Source organism: Oncorhynchus tshawytscha, linkage group LG01 (genome assembly GCF_018296145.1).
Source record: "Oncorhynchus tshawytscha isolate Ot180627B linkage group LG01, Otsh_v2.0, whole genome shotgun sequence".
NCBI lineage: Eukaryota > Metazoa > Chordata > Actinopteri > Salmoniformes > Salmonidae > Oncorhynchus > Oncorhynchus tshawytscha.
In genome coordinates this window covers 64,311,525-64,335,010 of record NC_056429.1, presented here as the reverse complement: position 1 = coordinate 64,335,010, position 23,486 = coordinate 64,311,525, and the positions used below count along the sequence as shown (strand labels likewise).

Sequence of the window (23,486 nt, the reverse complement as noted above, 5' to 3'; positions counted from 1 at the left end):
AATAGGGTGTCATTAATAAATCATAAAAAAATAAAAATAAACACCATCTTTGTACCCCACACATACAGTACAATTATCTGTATGGTCCCTCAATCAAGTAGTGAATTTCAAGCACATATTACACCAAAGACCAGGAAGGTTTTTCAATGCCTCAAAGAGACACCGGATGCTAGATACAGTATGTAAAAAAAATAAAAAGCAGACGCTGAATATCCCTTGGTGCATGGGGAAGTTATTAATTAGGCTTTAGACGGTGTATCAATACACCCAGTCACTACAAAGATACAGGCATCCTTCCCAACTCATTTGCCGGAGAGGAAGGACACTGCTCATGGATTTCACCGTAAGGACAATGGTGATTTTAACAGTTACAGAGTTCAATGGTTGTGATATAAGAAAACAGAGGATGGTCAACAAGATCGTAGTTACTCCACAACACTAACCTAAATGGCAGAGTGAATATAAGGAAGCCTGTAGAGAATAAAATATTGCAAAATATGCATACTGTTTGCAACAAGGCACTTAAGAAATACTGCAAAAAATGTGGCAAAGAAATTAAGTTTTTGTCCTGAATATAAAATGTTATGTTTGGGACAAATCCAACACAACACATCACTGAGTATGACTTCATATTTTCAAGCATGGTGGTGGCTGCATCATGTTATGGGTATGCTTGTCATCTGCAAGGACTAGGGAGGTTTTTTTAGGATAAAAAGAAACCAAATAGCACGGACAAAATCCTAGAGGAAAACCTGATTCATTCTGCTTTCCAGCAGACACTGGGATGACAAATTCACCTTTCAGCAGGACAATAACCTAAAACACAAGTCCAAATCTACACTGGAGTTTCTTACCAAGATGACATTGAATGTTCCTGAGTGGCTGAGTTACAGTTGACTTAAATTGGCTTGAAAATAAATGGCTGTCTAGCAATGATCAACTTGACAGAGCTTAAAGAATTTAGAAAAGAATGGGCAAATATTGTACTATCCTCATGTGCAAAGCTCTTAGAAACGTACCCAAAGAGACTCACAGCTGTAATCACCGCCAAAAGTGCTTTTACAAAGTATTAACTCAGGGGTGTGAATACTAATGTAAATGTGATATTTCTGTATTTCAATACATTTGTAAACATTTCTAAAAACGTGTTTTCACTTTTTCATTGTGGGGTATTGTGTGTAGATGGATGAAAAAAATATATTTTCAATTCAGGCTGTAACACAACAAAATGTGGAGTAAGTCAAGGGGTATAAATACTTTCTAAAGACATTGTATTTGCGTCTATAGCTGAGTTACACTAGCACTGATTTAAAGTTAGGAACCCACCAAAAGGACTGATAAAACAATTAGCACATTCAAGTGGTGGAATGAAAGAATATGCCTAATAAATAAGTTACCTTTTCCACAAGCTCCCCGTTGAATGAACAGAACAGGTGGCTGCTGAAGTTTCAGCGCCCGGTTGCTGACTCTCTTGAGCTCGCAGATGTTACGATATGATACACCGTCGCTGCCACATACAGGGTCGGTAGTTTTGCAGGCGCAAACGCCGCTCTTCCCTCTTCTTCTGACGGTGGCAGAGTAGCTCACTCCGCCCGATACCGAACACTCCAACCCCTCTGCACACACCGGGTCTCCAAGCTTCCCATTGCCGCCGCACGCTTCGCCCTCTCCAGAGGCGCACACCGGGCAGCAGTTGCAGTGGTCGAGGATTTTTCCTGCTAAGCACTCAACTGGCATACGTGGGCACATCGCCTTGTCACAACGACTGGGACAGCCGATAACGTACCTATTTGAGATCTGTGCTTCGGCAGGTAGGGATGCCAAGCAAACGGTTACGCACAATAGTGACCAAAACATGGTGGATTACTGTGAAACGGACTGTTGCCCAAAAATTGTGAAGTAAACAAAAAGTGTCAGAGTTACTCTAAAACTTGCATTACGTTTGAATATGTTAGCTGAAAATTGTAGAGCAGAGCAGCCACTGCAGATACAGCGGGATTTGGAAAGCTCCACTTCCACTGCGCACCAATATGAGATTTAGCGTTTTTTTAGCTGGCACTGCATTTTTAAAGCCTATTCAATTCCACATGACCCGGCACACTTTCCAGACAATAAGACGCATTGCAATTGGTGTATGAGTGTGACGCCCTAACGCTTCGGTATTTATTTATTTTTCATTTAGGCCTATTTGAATTAATTATAGGCTTAACTTGGAATATGTTACACTTATAGAATATACAGTGGATCGAAGTACTGGACTGGCCTGAATGACTAGACCCTTTGAACAGGCTGGACGAACCCACGATGGTAGTTAGATACAGTGCATTCGGAAAGTATTCAAACCCCTTGACTTTTTCCACATTTTGTTAGCTATAGCCTGACTCAAAATGGATTACAACGTTTTGGATTACAACGATATTTTGGCAAATCTCTAAACAAATAAAACTCAAATTTAAGTATTTCTCAGTACTTTGTTGAAGCACCTTTGGCAGCGATTACAGCCTCAGGTCTTCTTGGGTATGATGCTACAAGCTTGGTACACCTGTATTTGGGGAGTTTCTCCCATTCTTCTATGCAGATCCTATCAAGCTCTGTCACTGGACAGCTATTTTCAGGTCTCTCCAGAGATGTTTGATCGGGTTCATGTCCGGGCCACTCAAGGACATTCAGAGACTTGTCCCGAAGCCACTCCTGCATTGTCTTGGCTGTGCGCTTAGGGTAGTTGTCCTGTTAGAAAGTGAATCTTCACCCCAGTCTGAGGTCCTGAGCGCTCTGGAGCAGGTTTTCATCAAGGATATCTCTGTACTTTGCTCCGTTCATCTCGATCCTGACTAGTGTCCTAGTCCCTGCCGCTAAAAAACATCTCCACAGCTTGATGCTGCCACCACCATACATCACCATAGGGATGGTGACAGATTTCCTCCAGACGTAACTCTTGGCATTTAGGACAGTGTTAAATCTTGGTTTCATCAGACTAGAGAATCTTGTTTCTCATGGTCTGAGAATCCTTTAGGTGCCTTTTGTCAAACTCCAAGCGGGCTGTCATGTGCCTTTCACTGAGGAATGGCTTCAGTCTAGCCACTCTACCAAAAAGGCCTGATTGGTAGAGTACTGCAGAGAAGGTTGCCCTTCTGGAAGGTTCTCCCATCTCCATAGAGGAGAGGACCTTCTCCTCTGATTGCTCAGTTTGGCCGGGTGGCCAGTTCTAGGAAGAGTCTTTGTGGTTTCAAACTTCTTCCATTTAAGAATGATGGAGGGCACTGTGTTTTGGGGGACCTTCAATGCTGCAGAAATGTTTTGGTACTCTTCCCCAGATCTATGCCTCGATAAAATCCTGTCTTGACGCTCTACAGACAATTATTTTGACCTCATGGCTTGGTTTCTGCTCTGACATGCACTGTCAACTGAGTGACCTTATATAGACAGTTGTGTGACTTTCCAAATCATGTCCAGTCAATTGAATTTACTACAGGTGGACTCCAATTAAGCTGTAGAAACGTCTCAAGGATGATCAATGGAAAAAGGATGCACCTGAGCTCAATTTCGAGTCTCATAGCAGGGTCTGTATTATGTAAATAAGGTATGTTTTTTTTATTTTGAATACATTTGCAAAAAAAAATCTAAAAACTTGTTTTCACTTTGTCATTGTGGGGGTTAGAGACAGCAGGTGCGGTAGAGAGAAAGTCCAAAACAGGAGGTCCGGGACAAGGTAGCACGTCCAGTGAATAGGTCAGGGTTCCATAGCCGCAGGCAGAACAGTTGAAACTGGAGCAGCAGCATGCCCAGGTGGACTGGGGACAGCAAGGAGTCATCGGGCCAGATAGTCCTGAGGCATGGTCCTTGGGCTCAGGTCCTCAGAGAGATGAGAGTAAGAGAGAATTAGAGGGATCATACTTAAATTCACACAGGACACCGGATAAAACATGAGAAATACTCCAGATATAACAGACTGACCCTAGCCCCCCAACATAAACTATTGCAGCACAAATACTGGAGGCTGAGACAGGAGGGGTCGGGAGACACTGTGGCCCTGTCCAACGATACCCCCAGACAGGGCCAAACAGGCAGGATATAACCCCACCCACTTTGCCAAGGCACAGCCCCCACACCACTAGAGGGATATCTTCAACCACCAACCTACTACCCTGAGACAAGGCTGGGTATAGCCCACGAAGACCTCCCCCACGGCACGAACCCGAGGGGGGAGCCAACCCAAACAGGAAGATCAACCCAATCAAGTGACGCACCCCTCCTAGGGATGGCATGGAAGAGCACCAGTAAGCCAGTGACTCAGCCCCCGTAATAGGGTTAGAGTCAGAGAAACCCGGTAGAGAGAGGGGAACCGGCCAGGCAGAGACAGCAAGGGTGGTTCGTCGCTCCAGTGCCTTTCCGTTCACCTTCACACCCCTGGGGCAGACTACACTCAATCATAGGCCCTACTGAAGAGATGTCTTCAATAAAGACTTAAAGGTCGAGACAGAGTCTGCGTCTCTCCGATGGATAGGCAGACCATTCCATAAAAATGGAGCTCTATAGGAGAAAGCCCTGCCTCCAGCTGTTTGTTTAGAAATTCTAGGGACAGTAAGGAGGCCTGCATCTTGTGACCGTAACTTTCAAGGGTAAAAGTAAAAGTACTTGGTTTTAAATATACTTAAGTATCAAAAGTAAAAGTATAAATCATTTCAAATTCCTTATTTAAAAACCAGACGGGCAACATTTTCTTGTGTTTTAAATGTTTTATTTACAGATAGCCAGGGGCACACTCAGAAATTACTAATAAACAAAGAATGTTTGTTTAGTGAGTCCGCCAGATCAGAGGCAGAATTGGATGATTTTCCTGTCCTGCTAAGCATTCAAAATGTAATGAGTACTTTTGGGTGTCAAGGAAAATGTATGGAGTAAAAAGTACATTTTACATTTACTCTATACATTTTCCCTGACACCCAAAAGTACTCATTACATTTTGAATGCTAATAATTAAGATAAGATAATTGTCTTTACTATTTAGATATTTGTATTACTTTTACTTCACTACATTCTAAAAATCTAAATAGTAAAGTACATATACCCCAAAAAAACAACTTAGTAGTACTTTAAAGTATTTTTACTTAATTACTTTACACCCCTGGTCATTAAGCATGTATATAGGTCTGCCAGGGAGATTATGGAGTTTCAGCCCTAAACATCCAGTTCTTTACTGTTCCCTATACGAACTAGTCACTCTTAGCAACTTACTCAACTCATGTAATTAGGCTACAAAAACAACATCGAGTGATGGTGTGAGGGGTTTTATGGTGGCTGTGGGTTATAAGCAAGTTATAAAATCATTATTGCTCAATCTTATTAAAAAAATACACAATTTCTTCATTAATTAATTATGCCATGTGTGGTCAGAAATGAACAAAACTAAACAGAAACCAATGAGGGGAACTTGGGTGGGGATGAATCATAATCAATTTTGTAAGCAAAGCTAACATTCAAAGCTTTTCATTTCAACAAACATTGATCCTATGATAATTAGCAAACTGTTCTTCGTGGTATTCTAACAGAAATCCAAACAGTTTTCTGAAGTTGCACATATTGAAGATTAAATAAATTGTTATTGGAGGAAATATAGGCCAATTGCATGTGTGAGAAGCGGAAATTCCTATGTTATAGCTAGTGGCTTATATAGTGTAGTGAACAACACAGCTCTGTTACGTTAGATGCCTGTGGTGGGCTGTAAAAGATCCAGCAAACAATGGACCAATGAATCACGGTCATAAACCGCTCTCACATACGATTGGTTATGGGATATTTTAATGACTACGGTTTAATGAGGTGGTTGGACCAATACTCATGGCCCAGGCATTGGGATGGAGGTTGCCTAGGGCCCCCGTGTGGTGCTATGGGGCTTGCCTACCATCCTCCTCCGTCCCAATGGAGAGGGTCCTGTTTTCATAATGGTTCACTTTGCCCTTGCATTGCTAAGAAGAGGGGAGTTCATGACATTTGGTGTTGTAAACACTCTTGCCATTTGAATGTATTTTGTGAAAATGACATGGCAACCTATAGGGTCAATATCAACCCAATAAAACACCTTTGGATGAAATCGACTTTAGGTTACACCCTAATAAGTCAAAATAAAGCAAGACAAATCTCAACTTGGACACATTGTTGGTGTGATGTATCATTCTGCATGAGTACATGCAAAGGTCTCTTAGGGCCAACTGCAGCTTTATTTGTCTCTCAGAAGCCCCACAAAAGCCCGTTGTAGGCCAATAAAGGCAGAGAGACTGAGCTACTCCAGGCGCTGAGAGCCGTACCGGCCCACAGTCTATCCAGATGTTGTTTTTGTTGTCCACAAGCAACTGTATGACATCACTGTAACCGTGGGCCTCCATTCAACCACACACAACTTATATCACACACTGCTCACACAGAACACCAAACAATGTTGACTGCTAACTGACTATTACAAAAGGTCAGTCTGTTATAGGAGCGAGTTGTAGTGACAGTTCTACTCTGGGAAGAAAGCTAAATGTTAATATTTCACCACCAGGGGGCAGAGTAGTCATACAATTAACTATTAGGCTGAGTAACAGAGGTAGAACCATTTCTTAGTATTTAGCCAGGTTTATGATTTCATAGAATTGAAATTGTCTGGGTCATCTGGATTTAGTCCTTGATTTTATTTGTGTAAATGGCAAGTGGGAAAGTTGGATGAGCAGATCATGAGCCGCTGCTCATCTAGGTTGAACAGAATTGCAATAATTCAAATCAACACATGAGCATTTTCTAAGTGTTTATTTCTTTCAAGTCATTCACATAATAAATAGTGACAATTAAAATCTAGTACACAAGACAAAATGGATTAGAACAGCTTTGTTTTTTAATAGAATTTATGCAGGCACTTGAGCAGCTGTATGGTTTTGCAGAACCACTAATGAAATCTATTGAAATACGACCATTGAGTAGCATGGTTGGGTTGACCTTCACTACCTTGCAATACAGGCACAGGGAAGTTCAAACGGAAATATACATCTAAACACATATTACAACATAAAATAAAATAATCCCAACAAACTGTCACCAAAGAAAACCATGTTTTCACACACGCAGAACAAAGCAGTCAGTGTCAATTTTGTCATAACTAAACAAAATCGGGCAGCAGTCACTAAAAAAAAAGTTGTTAAAGCCACTGTTCAGTATACAGGTATGAAGAGGTCAGGGGTCAAGCATGTTGGTGGCCAGTAGGAGTATTAATTTAAACATCTCTGCAAGACAATGACCATCCTTACCCTAGAAGTAACTGCTTTTCACTTTGGTCCCTTAATGAAGCCACCCCGCTCTGTTGCACAACTCACTCTCTCACCGAAGTCCTATTGGTACAAATCCAAACCCCATTACAGTACCCAGCAGGATTAGGATTAGGCAAATGTACATGGCTTGGTTTAGAACTGGACAGTCCTCTCGTACCAGTCCAGTGTTTACCAACAACTTTCTAACTGTAATAATATGGTGTGGGGAGAGTGGGATTGTTGTAGGTTTTAAAGTCAGATAAAGAAAATGTATGTTAGAATAATGTGGTCATACACCATAAATTAAAGTAAATAACTAAAGACAACATTAGTTCAATAAAAACAACAGTGACTGCATGAAATGAACAGGTGTGATTAGTTCTATGTTACTTGACAACTATTCAGTCATTAGAGAATATAGCTTGCTGCCTTAAAGACGCAGTGCAGTCAAAAACATGATTTTTCTGTGTTTTGTATATATTTCCACACTATGAGGTTGGAATAATACTTTGAAATTGGGAAGCTAATGCAAGTTGGTGGGATGAGATTGGCTTGCCTGGTGATGGTATAAATGAATAAACTACAAACAAAAAGGAGTTTCAAACTTCTGCCAGTAACAGATGGTTTTCAGGTTAGATATCCCTCCCATTAGGGTCTTCCAATTATGCCCCTCACTCAGACCACTCCCAGAAAGACTAAGCAAAAATCTTGATTGAGAAATAGCCCTTTGCTAAGAAGCTATTTTTGTAATTTTAACAGTAATGCACTTAATTGTTACCCAGAAATTCGTTGATATTGAGATAAATGTTGCATTGGACCTTTAAAAATATCCACTTACTAGCTTGCTTGGCACAGAGTGGTATAACATATTAGCCTCACAAATGTCTGAATTAATCTGTGTGAGTCCACGTAGTCATGAGCTGCAGGTATACACTGAGTGCACAAAACAATAGGAACACCTGCTCTTTCCATGACAGACTGACCAGGTGAATCCAGGTAAAAGCTATGATCCCTTATTGATGTCACATGTTAAGTCCACGTCAGACAGTGTAGATGAAGGGATTTTTAAGCCTTGAGACAATTGAGACATGGGTTGTGTATGTGTGCCATTCAGAGGGAGAATGGGCAAGACAAAAGATTGAAGTGCCTTTGAATAGGGTATGGTCGGTGCCAGGTGCACCAGTTTGAGTGGGTAAGAACTACAACGCTGTTGGGTTTCTCGTGTGTATCAAGAATGTTCCATCACCCAAAGGACATCCAGCCAACTGAACAACTGTGGGAAGCATTGGAGTAAACATGGGTTAGAATCCCTGTGGAACACTTTCGACACCTTCGACTCCATGCACTGACCAATTGAGGCTGTTTTGAGGGCAAAAGGGGATGAAACTTAATATCAGGAAGGTGTTCCTCATGTTTCGTACACTCGGTGTGTATATTTTAAATCAACATAAAAAGTTTTCTAAACTGAATTAACCCTATTAAATAAATAAGAACAGAGCAAGCAGGTGGGAGACAATGGCAAATAGCGCAGAATTTTTGGTGTAGAGTTCAGTGTGAATCTCACCCTCCCAGCCCACACAGAGACAGCGGATTCCAGGACTTCATGTGAGTGTCCACATGCCTTGACCACTGAGTAGATGCCTAACAATGATGAAAATGAGAGAACAGAACCACCCTGTCTCATTGTCTGAGTGACCTCCAACTCTAATGTGACTAGGGTTGACTAGCTGGGGTAGATTAACAGCTTCACGAACAGGGGGTTGAGATGGTTAGAAGTCAGACACATTATACAGACCAAATTTGGCTTGGAATTCAGTGCCTGCTTTCTGTCATTTCCATCCAGATTACTTCTGTTCAGTTTTGTGGAAATGAGACAAGCGGCCCAATGTTCAGCTACTCTCAGATATTCAAAAGCATTCTTCTCATTTCCCCCGTTGTCATACAGCCTCTACTCTGTAGCCCACCCCCTCTGCCAGGTTATGGGGTAGTGTGGGGGTAGTTCATGGGTCAGACTTCGCTGACCGGCAAGTCGTCAGCGTCCAGGTCAAGGGGGGGTTCAGGTGGGTAGGGCTCGAAGCTGCTGCGCCGTCTCCATGGCGACTCGAGGGCAGTGTCGGCAGTCACTTGGACAGGCGTGTCTCCTGCAGGGACAGTCGGGCGTGGTTGGGTCGCGGCAGGAGGCTCATGAAGTGCTCGCTGTCCCACGCAAGGCTCCGAGCGTGCACTGCCCGCGACAGAAGGGCACCCTGGGTAGGGTGGCACTGCAGATATGGGCGAGCGAGGGACGGGGGGCCCCGGTTGGCTGCGGTAGAATGTGGAAGGGGAGGAACGGCCACAGTGCTCCTGCTGAGAGAGGAGGGAGGGGTGTGTCCCACAGAATCACAGTCAGATGGGAAACATGGTGAGTTGTGAATAGAGCCCGTGCCAGACTTTTGGTGTAGCGGCTGATGCAGCAGCAGTGGTAGTAGTAGAAGTAGTGGTAGTAGTAGAAGTAGTGGTAGCCGCAGTTGCAGACCGTAGAAGTGCTAGCAGAGCAGTGACGGGTGCAGTGGTAGTGAAAAGCAGAAGAAGTGGTAGTGCTCATTTTTTTAAAGCTAGTATTTCACTGTCAGATTTCAATCTCTGTAAAAAAAAAAAAACAAGAGGGGGTGGGGAATAAAGTAAGTAAAAAAGAAAAACATGTCAGTGACCAGTTGGTGTTGTTATTGGGAGGCAACATACGCAGCTGCACCTACTTACCCAATCCATTTACCCAGGAAACATAGTTAGTGACAGATACTTAAATAACTCCTGATTGCCTTTGCTGGCTATTAAAAAATATATTTTCTCCCAAATCTGCTGTGCAAAGCATCACCAAAATCATCATAATTCTGCATCATGCAGCTGGGCACAGAACATTTGCCAAAACATATGTGCATGACTTGAAGCAGACCATGCAACGGAAACACCTACACCGCAACGGCTTATGTGTGAGTAAACAAAGGGCTGAGTGATTCTTCAAGTATGCCAGGGCGGTTAGTTTAAGAGCTTCAGAGTACATGTGCTTATACAGAAGTCGTCATCATACAAATATGCAGAACACAAAACACACCAACAGCTAAACTGTTTTTTGATGTTAAGAAGACTAGGGTTTAGTTCCCAAAGACAACATTCATTCAGACTTGCACGTTGTCTTGGCTTAGAAAATGAGAAGTTAACTGGGTTATGCAAGTCAACAGTTTGAGAGAGTAAACACACATACAGGCAGCGGACAGGAGGTAGAACTAGAGACAGGCAGGATGTGAGACATCTAAGACAGGTACACAGCTGCAGGAGACTGCAGAGAGAAAGAAAGACAAGGAGAGTCAGAGACATATGAAGAGATATGACAGGACAGAGACAGAGACAGGAAACAGGTCTGTGCAAGAGCTTTCATCACTGTACAAGAGAGGCATTAGTGTGTGTGTGTGTGTGTGTGTGTGTGTAGTAAGGGTTTCAAAGTTACAGAGGGATGTTTAAAAAGTTGTCATCTTCAACAATGGTGACAACAGCAAGAATAGCAAGAAGTGGGAGTGAGTGGGGTGTGGAAGTGAATGGGAGGTTGTGACTAGCTGCAGAGGTCCAGGGAGGTTAAGCTACATTAAGTCAAGGGAATGAGTTTATGGGACTAACCCCAGGGCTGAGGTAGAGCGTGAAGAGGAAGACAGGAAAAGCAAAGAAGCAGAGGTAGAGGAGAGGAGGACTTTGAGTTGGAAGTTATGGAATGGGCAGCGGGGTGGAGGGGTTAAAGCCCACACAGGGAGGGACATGTACAGTTTGGTTTTTAGGGAGGCAGATGGGTGACTCTCCAGTCCACACCATGACATAAAAAAACAAAAAGTGAGTGAAAACCAACAGTATATAGAAGGCACTTTGGGGTACAGGAGCTGACATACGTGCTGCACTCCCCGATTCGGGCCGTATACCTCTGTATACAGGGGTTTGACAGCCGTCTGGCCTGCCGCATCTGCAACAACACAGTGGACAGCTGGATTAGAGCAGGCTGGGGAGGGCCAGCCTAGCCCACAGTACAGGGGGAAGAGAGGGAGTGGTAGAAAGAGAAGTATACATGTGGAGCAGGGTTTCCGTTAGTCGGTAATAGCCTGCTTTTGGCCGATAAAAAAAATTAAAAGCTGATAAATCAAATTGGCGCAAGCCAACTGTCCGGGAGAATAAAAAAATCCCATTGCAAAATGCTTTCTAGACTATTCATTAATGGAAATACCCGTCAATGTCATGCTTATTGGTCGATGGGTTCATTTGCATAATTTGGTGGAATTAAATTGGCACAGCATAAAGATACAGAGCCTAGTTTAATCTCTCAGACAGTGCGAGAGCTGCTGCTACAACTCCTGGAGTGAAATTAGCTTTTATAATCCCAATCACTGTGAAACAATTCTTAATAAAATTGTGTGTTCACTGCTTTGATTGCCACCATTAAAAAGAGCTGATATTTTTATTTCAACTGATAATAAAATTTGATTTGATTTAATTGAAGCACACTTCCCATTCAAGTGGATATAACGGTAGGCAAGCTTCAGCGCGCCACACACCACTTTGCAATGATCTGGAAACAGTATGCATTTTTTTTTTAAACATATGCTTAATTGTTTGAAACCTGAATGTTGTACTACATATTCTGAGGCTTGTTTACCTAGCTTCAAAGTAGCCTAGCCAAAAGATGACCAAACGTGGAGGCAAATATTTTATCAAGTCTTCCATATGCCATTGAAACCAGTAGCCTATTTCTCTCATGTTCTACTGGCTTTCAAATCAATTATCTTTCATTGTCCAGCAGCCAAAAGATTTCCTCTCTTTTTTTGTAAGATTTCATTTTGTTGTCAAACAAACCTAAAACAGACAAAAGACAACAGACAGACGCACGCAAACTTCGACATCGCATCTGCCCAGACCCACGTTTCCACCACCACAATCTCCAGTGCCTGCAATACTCTACTCCACATGGCCTCAAACTGCGCCACTCTGCCCTTCTCTGTCACCCACACCCTTTCAATCTTCAAATAATAATGCATTTGATTCTTCCACCATCCCAACAATGCAGGATCACTTGATTTTCAGTTAAGCAAAAGTTTTCTACATGATTGATGAGAAAAGTACAGTACAACCCATTGGGTCTCAACCAACCCTCATATGCCATGTCTTAAAATATGCAGACAGAATTAAAGTGTATATTGTAAAACTTCTGACAGCCAACTTTCTAACTCCGCCCATTACGTTCAGACTTTACAGCACTCCCAGAAGGCATGGATCATCGAGTCAGTGTTGGTTTTACACTTATGACATGATTCAACCGTTGTGCTGTAGAATTTCTGAATTTTGTCTCCTGTATAATACATTCTGTACATTAGTCAATACTGGATTAAGCATACATTTTAATTAACTATCATTTCGTTAGTTTTGTTCCAATACTCCATCTTGTGCCGATATCAGATCCTTTTAGGTCTTGGTACCAGTAGTTGATATTTTTTTCTAAGAGACTGTCAGTTGGATAGGATCTCTGCAAGGTTTAGTATATCTTATCTATCATATGAGTATCATTTTCTGGCTCAAATAGAATTCCCCCAACATTGCTCTGATATCCGAAAGATTTTAGATCGAAATGTAGTGATATGAAACTTGCATGTATTTGAAAATATCTACATTGGTCAGTCCAAAATTGCTTTTTAATTCTGTCATGGAAATAATTGTATTTCCTATTACCAAGTAATTTACAGTTTCTATGCCTTTAGTTTTCCATGTGGGACAATTTATCTGTGAATTTTTAAAAGCTATCCAAGGATTGTTCCATAGGGGTGTGTTTTTAGGGAGTGGTATTGATTCTTGTAGAATCCGTTACATTTTCTAACATATTTTTATCATGTTCTTTGCTCCATCATTTGAAAACAGACCTCCCCATTTTCAGACAGATATTTTCATCTCAGTCTCATGAAACCGCTCACATGTGCAGTGCGCTTTTGACTACAGTGTTTTACTGTTAACTGCATTATGCAACGAACATCAGCAAGTCGTCTACTGCCTTGTGCACATTGCTGCACCTATAATGTGAACAAATAATAGTTGATCAACATTTTGAGCTAAATGTTCTGCTCTGTTGCATCAGCCTCATTGCTTTTTTAAAATGTTTTTGACGTAGTCTAGGCTACATGAATATTGATGTATCTTCCCACAACTGTCCCAGAGTTTGTTTGGAATACGCCATTTCTTTCTCGCACAAAACGACAAGCTGAACAATAGAATAGGTACACTTTTCTACTACGGGGGATAGTAGAGGGGACATGGACTAGTGATGTTGCTGTTCATTACTCGTCTTGTTGGCTGAGGAAAAGTACATGTGGACAGTTATTCTAACATCTTCAAACGCACAACAGAAGTCGTCGTTGCATCCTTGACTTGCATGTTCCGTTAAGATGAATTACCATCATCTAAATGTGATCTGTCATTTTGGGCATCCACAGTGGGTGGATGCCCTTATCAGGTTACGCACCCAATGGATACATTTCTCAAATGTCCAGTAAATTAAAATGCTGCCGGTCAAATGTCCGGTGCCACAGTTTTCTAATGGAAACCCAAATGTGGCGATTGCCTATGCAATGCCACGAAGAGGGCAAACACCTACAGTAGGAGGGGGACCTGTGTGAGGATGCCAACCTCTACCCTCTGCAGTCAGTACAGAATGTGACATACTTTTCACTCCTCCCTGCATCCTCACTGTTTGTGTGTGTGTGGTGTGTGTCTGAGCCATCGCTCTTGGCTTGGGCTGCCATGAACATGTGAAACAAATGGAGATCAGATCAGTTTGTGTTGCTACTAAGGGCCAGAGAGACAGGAGACTGGCCAGAAGTGACAGCGCATGCAGTAGCCCTATAAACCCAGTGGCCTGCTGGGTGGTTACATACTGTGGCTGCAGATCTCCCAGGTCCCCGCTGGGCTACGATGGCACCAGAGACAGCCTTGATCCAGCTGTGCATCTCCTCTGGACTGTCAGCCTGCAAAGAAAGAGGAGACGGGGGAGGATGAGGGAGGGGGGTGGAGGAAGGGAGTGGGGATAAGGGGCAAATAGTAAAGTGGGTGAGGGAAAAAATATACCGAAGGGGTAAAATTCTTGACATTAATCTACACCAGAGACGGGCAACTGGCTGCCAGCCTGTGGATCAATTTTCCCAAAATATATTTCAAAACATTACTGGGGTTCTCAATTTACGGTTGAGTTACAATAGTAGAATACACAAGGTGCGATTTTGAAATGTAGTTGTGCATCAGCAGTTTTTTTTTGTGTTATGTCAGTCACAGGTTTACATTTATTGTCACAAGTCTTGTCCTGGAGGGAGAACTGAGCGATATCCCCTTCGATAGGCCTTCTGCTAAATCAAAATTACCTATAAAATTACCAAAAAATTCATGAAAACAAAAATGAGCTTTTTGATCTTAATTTGAAGTTAGGCATTAGGGTTAGCAGTGTGGTTAAGGGTAGGTTTAAAATCAGATTATATGACTTTGTGGCTGTGCCAGCTAGTGACCAGTGCAGAGCTGCTTTCAGAACACGATTCATTATCACTCAATTAGCCCATGTCAGCAATGTTTTTGGGGGGGATTGGAAAATTAGTCTGGCTAGCGATCTAAACTTGTCGTAATCATGGTTGAATTACTGACCGGTGGGGCCCCAATGATTTTATATCACACTCACTCAGATATTATATTAACATGGTAGAGGGCAGGGCAAAATCTGTAGAATTGCAGGGAATTAGCCTAAAAATGCTAACATTTCTCTGCACCCTATGTCAAAATGTGTAGAATTGCAGGAAATGAGCTGTAAAACTGCAAATTGTCCCGCAAGGTGAAATCGGGGAGGGAACTGTGGACCTGTCGCTGTACGTGATATCTCAGACAGCACTGGACCGATTCTGATGAAATTTGGGTAAATTATGCGTCTTACCATAGAGAGCCAGCATTTACAAAAATACACTGATTGGCCCAAGGCAGGAGCTATCGTAATTAACTGAAATGTATTAGGTCACACGTGATATCTCAATTGGCCCAAAGGGGGACGACCATAGATTCTATTAAATTACCAGAGGGGCTATGTTATAAACCCTCCAAGTTCCAGAATGGGGTGAAAATGGCAGACATATTAGTCAGGGAGAATATCAAACCAGTCTAACTGGAATGAATGGCTGTAGAGGCAAAATCCTGATTTTATTTATGCAGGAGATATCAGAAATTGCGTAATATAATTTGTCAACCTAAAACATTGTCGTATACTCATAAATACAGTTTGTACTGGTTTTACTCATTTTCTGTATAAATAGCCTTTAAAATATATGTAAACAGACCATACGTCTCAATTTTTGTATGATAAAATATCAGTACATGTTGTATTTACAACTTGTCTATCATCGACTGAATTCAGCCAGTGTATGGTTGTGGGTCCCCCGGGTGGTACGCCAGCGGCCACTCCAGCCCCTCATCAGTAGTTCAGATTTTTTGTGGCCCCACCAAATTTGCCCATCCCTGATTTAGACATTATGTAATAGTGTGTTGGTAAAAAGATGTTGGGTCTCTTCTCACCTGGATGTAAAAAGTCCTAGAAGTGGTGACGACCTCAAAGAGATTATCCCTCATCATGATGTCACTGGAAATACAAATCCAACAGTGATCAAAATCAAAGTTGGCTACATGCCAAATGTAGGTAGATGTAGAGGCTACGTTCTACCATGACAATGTTGAGAGTTGTGTAGTACCTCTGTTTGCACTCCTGAACTTTGTGGACCTCCTTCAATGGAATCATTCTCAGAGGCTCCTTCTCCTGAAGAGAGAGGGGGAGCGGTTCAAGAAAATGAAAAATAACATTTTAAAGAGCCCAAAATGTATAACATACTGCTATAACGTGTGCTATGACACTTGCTCCACAGTCTTTAGGAACCATCTTTGTTGAGTAAAACCAACTTTCAAGACCTTATTGATACAGTATATTTGGAAGACAAGGGAGAAAGACTGTCCACACCAAATAGACACATGCTGGTGCAAAATATAGGCAAGCATGGAAGTGCTTTGTGGAGTGTGTGTGTGTGCATGCGTGGTAGGGCACAGAGACAGGGGCATGCTAGGACATGTGTAGCAATGGCACAAGATTCCAAGGACTTGAGGTGGAGCGTGTCAGGACAAGAGGACAAACCCAGTGTGAGTGTGTGAGTGCGTGTAATAAGTCATTCCGGTATTCTTTCCAGTGTTAATGAAAATTGCTTACCAGATCTGATTTGAAGTAACTCATGGTGTTATCCTCCAGTAAGAAATATCTTCTTTTCCAATTTCTCATCTAGGGGAAAAAAATGCAATTTACTTCCTCATACTCATGGCCTCATACTTTAACCTAAAGTACCCCAAACTCAGAGCCTCTCACTGTACCCCACCATAGTCCATTACACACACCACAGCTCCCTGCTTCACACAGTATCCAGACTTGATGACCGCCCGGTCCTGGGTTGGCCTGCCCAGGAAGTATGGCAGCTGGCTGTACGACCTCCGCAGCAACTCACGCTCCGAACCCTCCTGGCCCTCTCCCCCTTCCTGCTGTTGGAGGGAAATACACCAAAGGTGATTTACATCCACAACATCTCAGTTAAATTTACAACTTATAAGAGGCTGACTAGGTAAGGCAATATCTAGTGAGGCCGAGTTATGGGGGTAGACATAAGTCATTATGTCTAAAGAAGGACCCTAAAGAAGGACTGTAGATGCTCAAACTATCAACTGCAACTCTATTGACATGCAACTAGGGCGGCTAGCCTTGGCTACCTGCGTCTGGGTGATGATGGGAACTCCCCCAATGATGTCAGTCCTGTAGGAGACCTGCTTCTTGGGTCCCAGGATGTCCAGAAGTGCTTTCTGGTTCTCCACATTCTGTTGGGCATTACATGACTTTGGCACCTGCAAGAGAAAACAGTGTGACAAACATTCATAACATGTACAGTAGACCTCTATTCTGTGACTGTTTCTGTGTATGTTGGTTAATCACTTCTGCAGACATCCTCTCCTGTTTCTAGCCCTTTTTGAGGTTGGAGAGATTCCAAGATTAGAGTGGGAGTACTGCACAGCTCCCCAAATCAAGGGCAAAAAGGTCTACCAACAATACACCATCCTGAGTCACTCTCTGACTCACACACACAAGTGAAATCTTGAGTTTTTACTCACTTTAACATGAAATATTCAGTCATGAACAGGAAATCATTGTTTTCTAAAGAGGACTAGGCTGGGTCTTCAGGTCCTTAGTAATAGAAGACAGTGCAGAATTGAGTGAGACTCACAGTGATTTTGGTGGCCTTGTTGAGAGCATTCACCCATTCCACCAGGTCCTGCTGATCATTGGCCTGGAGGAAGAATTTCCTCATGCCAGCATTGATGACTGAGAAAGAGGAAGGGAAAGGCAAAGAAAGAGAAGACAATAGTGAGTGACCCAATTCAAAAGTTGACAACATAAAACACTGTAGCTTAATTAGAGCTTGGTTGAGAGGGAAGAGGAAGGATTGTCTGCTGTTACTAATAAGACGAGGCATAGCAGGAGCATTGGGTCCATTATATGAGAGTGGAAAATGGCATCAAAGCCATCAGCAGCCCTACCCATCCCCTTTGTAATGACCATTCATCTCCAATGTTAACAAAAAAGGGCTGGAGGCCATCACAAATCACACACGCACTTGTCAATCACAAAGGGTTTTTAGGTCAATTCCTGATTCCGGCACAGAGAGCACTCCTGTCTCCATATATCGTTATCTCTTAATTATTTAATCCCCAACTTCCTCTCCTTTTCGCCTTCTCCCCTTCTGATCAATGTGTTAAATTACATTATAGCCGAGCTTACCAGACGGGCTAAATGCCTTTTAGAGCACCAGCTGTTCCGGACGACTCTGTGATCACGCTCTCCATAGCCAATGTGAACAAGACCTTTAAACAGGCCGCGGGGCCAGACCGATTACCAGGACATGTACTCAGAGCATGCGCGGACCAACAGGCAATAGTCTTCACCAATATTTTCAACCTCTCCCTGACCGAGTCTGTAATACCTACAAGTTTCAAGCAGACCACCATAGTTCATGTGCCCAAGAAAGCGAAGGTAACCTGCCTAAATGACTACTGCCCGTAGCACTCATGCCGGTAGCCATGAAATGCTTTAAAAAGCTGGTCATCAACACCATCATCCCGGAAACCCTAGACCCACTCCAATTCGCATACCGCCCCAACAGATCCACAGATGACACAATCTCAATCAAGACCCCAGTAGTAAAGACCTCCCTCCACTCCCAGTTTGTAAGGGTAGGCAACAACACCTCTGCCATGCTGATCATCAACACGGGGGCCCCTCAGGGGTGAGTGCTTAGTCCCCTCCTGTACTCCATGTACACCCATGACTGCATGGCCAAGCACAACTTAAACACCATCATCACTAAGTCTCTCTCTCAGCGTGATTCATCACTCCAGAGAACACGTTTCTATTGCTCCAGAGAGCTTTACACCACTACAGCCGACGCTTGGAATTGCACATGATGATTTTAGGCTTGTGTGAAGCTACTTGGCCATAGAAACCCATTTTATGTTTGTCTATGGAGAATGCATGGCTGGTTGCTCAATTTTATACACGTCAGCAACAGGTGTGGCTGAAATAGCCAAATTCACTCATTTGAAGGGGTGTTCACATACTTTTGAATATATAGTGTATGACAATCTGGATACCGCCCAAGCCTAGATAAAATTACAAATTAATTTAAATATTGTTTGGGATGATTTACCCACAGATTACCCATTATATTGACCAGATACCGCTCTAACATTGAAAATACATTCAAAAATGGAAAACAGTCAGGCGGAGGCAAGATCAGGTGGGCCAATGAGGGCTACATGCTTGTGAACAAAACGCACAATTCTGATAGTGTTTCTTCTCAAAGTTAAATCAGTACACTCATAACAACCTAAGCATTACAAAACATCTATACAATCAAATAAGCCACATGTAGCAAATAAGCCATAAAATGTTTTATCCAAATTCGACACTCATTGACCGTCAATACAAAAACAGCACCTGCTGGAGAAGACAGATTTTGGGCTCTTATTATCCCTCTAACTTCGCCGCCTTCTCTCCATTTTAACCTATTTTCTTCCAACAGGAAATCCGGTTGACTGCCTCCAATCTTTAAAATGTTCCTGAAGGTATCCTGTATTAGTGTACCAAGCTTGATACTTGCATCATAAAAAGGAACAATTATTTCATCTGCAGGACTAGAGATAACATGACTGACAAGGTGTTAATGGCCCGCAAGTGGTTTTGGAACAGCCTGCGACAGTTTAATAATATAAAATGCGACCCACCAACAGAGATGCATCCAGACCAGCGCGCAATGGAAGGAAAAAAACGTTATGCCGGTAATATGGGTGACAACTTTTGAGACAAGTGGCTCTCTGTAGTAATGGTGCAACCACCATAGTCACGAATCTGTGCTCTAGGGCACTGAGAAACAGCGGTACAGCGAAGCCTAATCATTACAAAGGTTATCTGGCACAGCAAAATATTTGACAATAAAATGGTTGCACTTTAGAGTCCTTCTCACAAGTCATGTCCACACAAATCCCACAGTGATAGAAACTGAAAGCAGAGAGAACATCCCCATTGATTGAACATTAATGCTGTGGAATAAATGAGTGATTCAATGAGTGGGAGAGAATCAGTAACAGGCAGACATGGCATGGGCATTTTGTTAAACATACTGAGACAAGTAGACCATGGAATAAAATAAGATTAGGCTATTAATCTAAATGTGCTAAAATGGTATCTGACAGGGGTGTGTATGCCATGTTACCACAAACAATTTACCCCACTTTAAGCTGTACCAACAGTCTGGCTGAAGAGGTGTGTACCAAAGGTGGTGGGGGTTATCAATAGAAGTGAATAACAAGCTGGGAGAGGTCGTCTAAGATCTGACTCACAGCTGCAATCACACACAAAAAACGTGTGTGGTTGAGTCACACAGCAGCATCAGAGCCACGACTAGGCTTAGGCGGTATCCAGATTGTCATACCAACGTTGTGCCACCAAGATATTCGGAAATAGCGGAACTCAACACAGGTGCACTATTTTCAAACCCCACTGATCCACTGACCTATTTTAAGGACATATATGCCAGCTTATAAAGCTATACAAATAATAAAACAAATTGTTATACTCCGTTTCATGCACAAAACAAACATTGGGGATTCTCTCTCTCAAGTGAAGCTTGATTTTGGAAGAAGCTAACCCCTTCGCTAGACAGTCAACTAGCTACTAAATGATCAAACCAAATGCACAATTGCAAAGCATTTAGCACATTTCAGACTTAACTTAATGTTAAAAAATATTTAGCTGGCAAACATGTAGTTGTGAATTCCATACTGTAACTAAATCACCTGGCGTGTACTGCACAACAGTGAGTGACTCACAAGGCTCTCTCGTAATTGTGTGCTTTTAAAACAAACATCACCTAACTGGGGACTACTGGTAAGCTTCAAATTGAAAAATGTATCTCCTACCGTATTGCACAAGAGGACTGCAGGTATTTACATAAAACCAGTTAAATGTAAATCTGCGTAACCCCCAAAAGTTGTTTATAATGAGATGGCCATAAACAATAACTAGTAATGCTGCATACTCAAATAAAAAAGGTTAAAATCTCATCTTTCTGGTAAAAAGAAAAATGTTAAACTGCTGAGGTGTAGTCACTTTTGAGGACACAAGTTCAAGTATAAATATGAAATATTTTATGATGCATATCCTATTCAACAAAACTGTATGAACAAGGCTTGAACGGACCTGTATGCTTTATAAATATAGTGTCAAATTATAAAATTATTAAGATTTCACCTTCCTTATAACTGCAAAATACATATTTGTATGTTAAGTGTTAAAGAAACATTGCATATTTTCTCTCTTGATCAAACCGTCTGCCCCCATCGCTGTGAACGGCTCACAGAGCTCTAGCTTGGCTTCCTGAACTTGCTAGGAACTGACCTTTCATCCCATTAATATTGTCCTAAAAGTATTTTTTTTATCTGATTTATTTTAGATGAATGGCTAGAAATCAATCTCTGAATATGCTACAGTGATGAAACCACTCTCTCCTACTGCACTACATTGTAAGGATTGCACGCATATGCTTTGTCAGTTGGGAGTTCAGCCAAGAGTTGATGGAAAGTCGGAAGAGCGAATTAAATGGTACGAGGGACATCCCAGATACAAGTGGTTTCAGATCTCACATCCTACGTCACGCGGGATTTTAAAAAAATAATGTACACTACTGTGTCTGTTGGGAACTAGGGCTATCGCTCATTTCGATCTATGGTGTCCACAGATTAATTTATAAGCAAAGATGTCGGTCGGAACTGGTACCAGAACAGCGCAGGTCCCCCAAACGTGGGATTTCACATTTAAGAGGTTAAAAAGTAGTTACAAATATTCAAATGTATTAAAAAAACTTCAAAATAAATAGTTAACGGTATTGATATTATTGAAAAAATATATAAAACATACAGTGTCTATTTCCAAATATGCCACTATAAGGTATACCACCCAAGTCTAAAAGCCAATTTATGCCTGATGTGGCAATACGGTCCTGAGGCTCCGGACAGAGGGTGCGATGCAACTGCAGAACCTCTGGAGGCTTGTGAAGGCCATCAAGCTCTGTACTTCATGGCTGTGCGCCTCACAAATGTTTTAGCAATGCGGAGGGCTCTGTATAGCTGCACACTGACATGATTGGTTGACGGTAGGTGGGGCTGTACGTCCTGTATAAACACAAACTCACATCTGTGACAACAGCTCTGCACCACAAAGTACTAGTAGTATGAATGCCCTGACTTCTACGGAGGCCGCATCGCAGTAAATGCTGTACGGCCAATGCAGATGCCGGAATGACCATAAAATCGTCTTTAAATGCTGACACACACACACCTGAACCAGATAAACCAAGAGGGCAAGAAGGGACCTTATACAGTAAGTACCCTGGTCAGCTGCTACCCTGCATACCTCTGTTGAACCTAAGCAGGGATGTCCTTAGCATGCCAAGGGGAAAGCATGCCAAGGGGAAAGCATGCAGAGGTGAAAGAGGTGAGAGAAGGGCAAGTATGCATTCCTCCCTCAGGTTCAAGTTAATCTAAACACTCTAGCCTTGTGTACATAGTGGCATCTGTCAGGGCAGACAGATGGTCATTGTCAATCCTGAAAAGATATAAATGTATTGCTGGACAGAAACATGGACTCAGCTACCCCCATATGTATTCATCATTTGGCCAATTCAGCTTAACACAACTGGGGAAAAAGAGCCCATGGCCATATAAACTTTATTTCAATTTTTATTATTTCACCTTTATTTAACCAGGTAGGCTAGTTGAGAACAAGTTCTCATGTGCAACTGCGACCTGGCCAAGATAAAGCAAAGCAGTTTTGACACATACAAAACAGAGTTACACATGGAATAAACAAACATACAGTCAATAATACAGTAGAAAAGTATATATACAGTATGTGCAAATGAGGTAAGATAAGAGAGGTAAGGCAATAAATAGGCCATGGTGGCAAAGTTATTACAATATAGCAATTAAACACTGGAATGGTAGATGTGCAGAAGATGAATACGCAAGTAGAGATACTGGGGTTCAAAGGAGCAAGATAAATACATCTAGAACTAAGTTTACAGAATCTGTGGCTATGGTTTATAAATACTGAAGAGGTCATAAAAAGCCCAGCCAAGTTGCAAACATTTCCATATGAATTGAGCAGAGGAAAGAGAATAGTTATTCTCAAAACAATCTTACCAAAGCAAAACTCCGCCTTTGGTCTTTGCTTAGTGGCGTCGCTGACCTACGAGGCAAGAGAAGTACAAAAACCACAATTAACGACTGCTCACAGTGAACGTACACAGAGAATTTAAAACACCTGCTCTTTCCATGACAGAGTGACCAGGTGAACGCTCGGATTCCTTACTGATGTTAAATCCACTTCAAATCAGTGTAGATGAGGGGAAGAAGCCAGGTTAAAGAAATATTAAATGCCAGGCACATTGGTTTGTGTCTGGGGGAGGGGGGTTCAACTCAATATTAGGAAGATGGTCTTAATGTTTGGTTTACTCAGTGTATATTAATATCCCTTTT

The 23,486-nt window shown here is 42.2% G+C and overlaps 2 protein-coding genes across 12 annotated transcripts in view; both read right to left on the bottom strand.

The window, feature by feature from the left end:
• Positions 1–2,100, bottom strand: part of LOC112254855 (serine protease HTRA1A-like) — a 35,831-nt gene extending 33,731 nt beyond the window's left edge. Inside the window, exon 1 of the mRNA XM_024427775.2 lies at positions 1,398–2,100. Coding sequence (XP_024283543.1) covers positions 1,398–1,857 — 460 coding nt within the window. The 5' untranslated portion in view covers positions 1,858–2,100. The remainder of the gene's footprint in view (positions 1–1,397) is intronic.
• Positions 2,101–3,793: 1,693 nt separating this feature from the next.
• The window catches only part of LOC112254863 (pleckstrin homology domain-containing family A member 1), a 41,831-nt gene continuing 22,138 nt past the window's right edge, over positions 3,794–23,486 (bottom strand). For 2 of the 11 annotated variants that reach the window (XM_042324259.1, XM_042324264.1), the window contains exons 4-14: positions 23,151–23,196; positions 17,621–17,718; positions 17,112–17,243; positions 16,722–16,886; positions 16,564–16,632; positions 16,058–16,122; positions 15,885–15,948; positions 14,216–14,305; positions 11,195–11,265; positions 10,522–10,596; positions 9,103–9,626 (exon numbers count right to left, since the gene is read on the bottom strand). In XM_042324259.1, the coding sequence (XP_042180193.1) occupies positions 9,401–9,626; positions 10,522–10,596; positions 11,195–11,265; positions 14,216–14,305; positions 15,885–15,948; positions 16,058–16,122; positions 16,564–16,632; positions 16,722–16,886; positions 17,112–17,243; positions 17,621–17,718; positions 23,151–23,196 (1,101 nt within the window). In that variant the 3' untranslated portion in view covers positions 9,103–9,400. Of the gene's footprint in view, positions 3,854–9,102; positions 9,903–10,521; positions 10,597–11,194; positions 11,266–14,215; positions 14,306–15,884; positions 15,949–16,057; positions 16,123–16,563; positions 16,633–16,721; positions 16,887–17,111; positions 17,244–17,620; positions 17,719–23,150; positions 23,197–23,486 lie in introns of those variants that run through there. The other 9 variants (XM_024427785.2, XM_042324287.1, XM_042324284.1 and 6 more) reach the window with 9 other exon arrangements.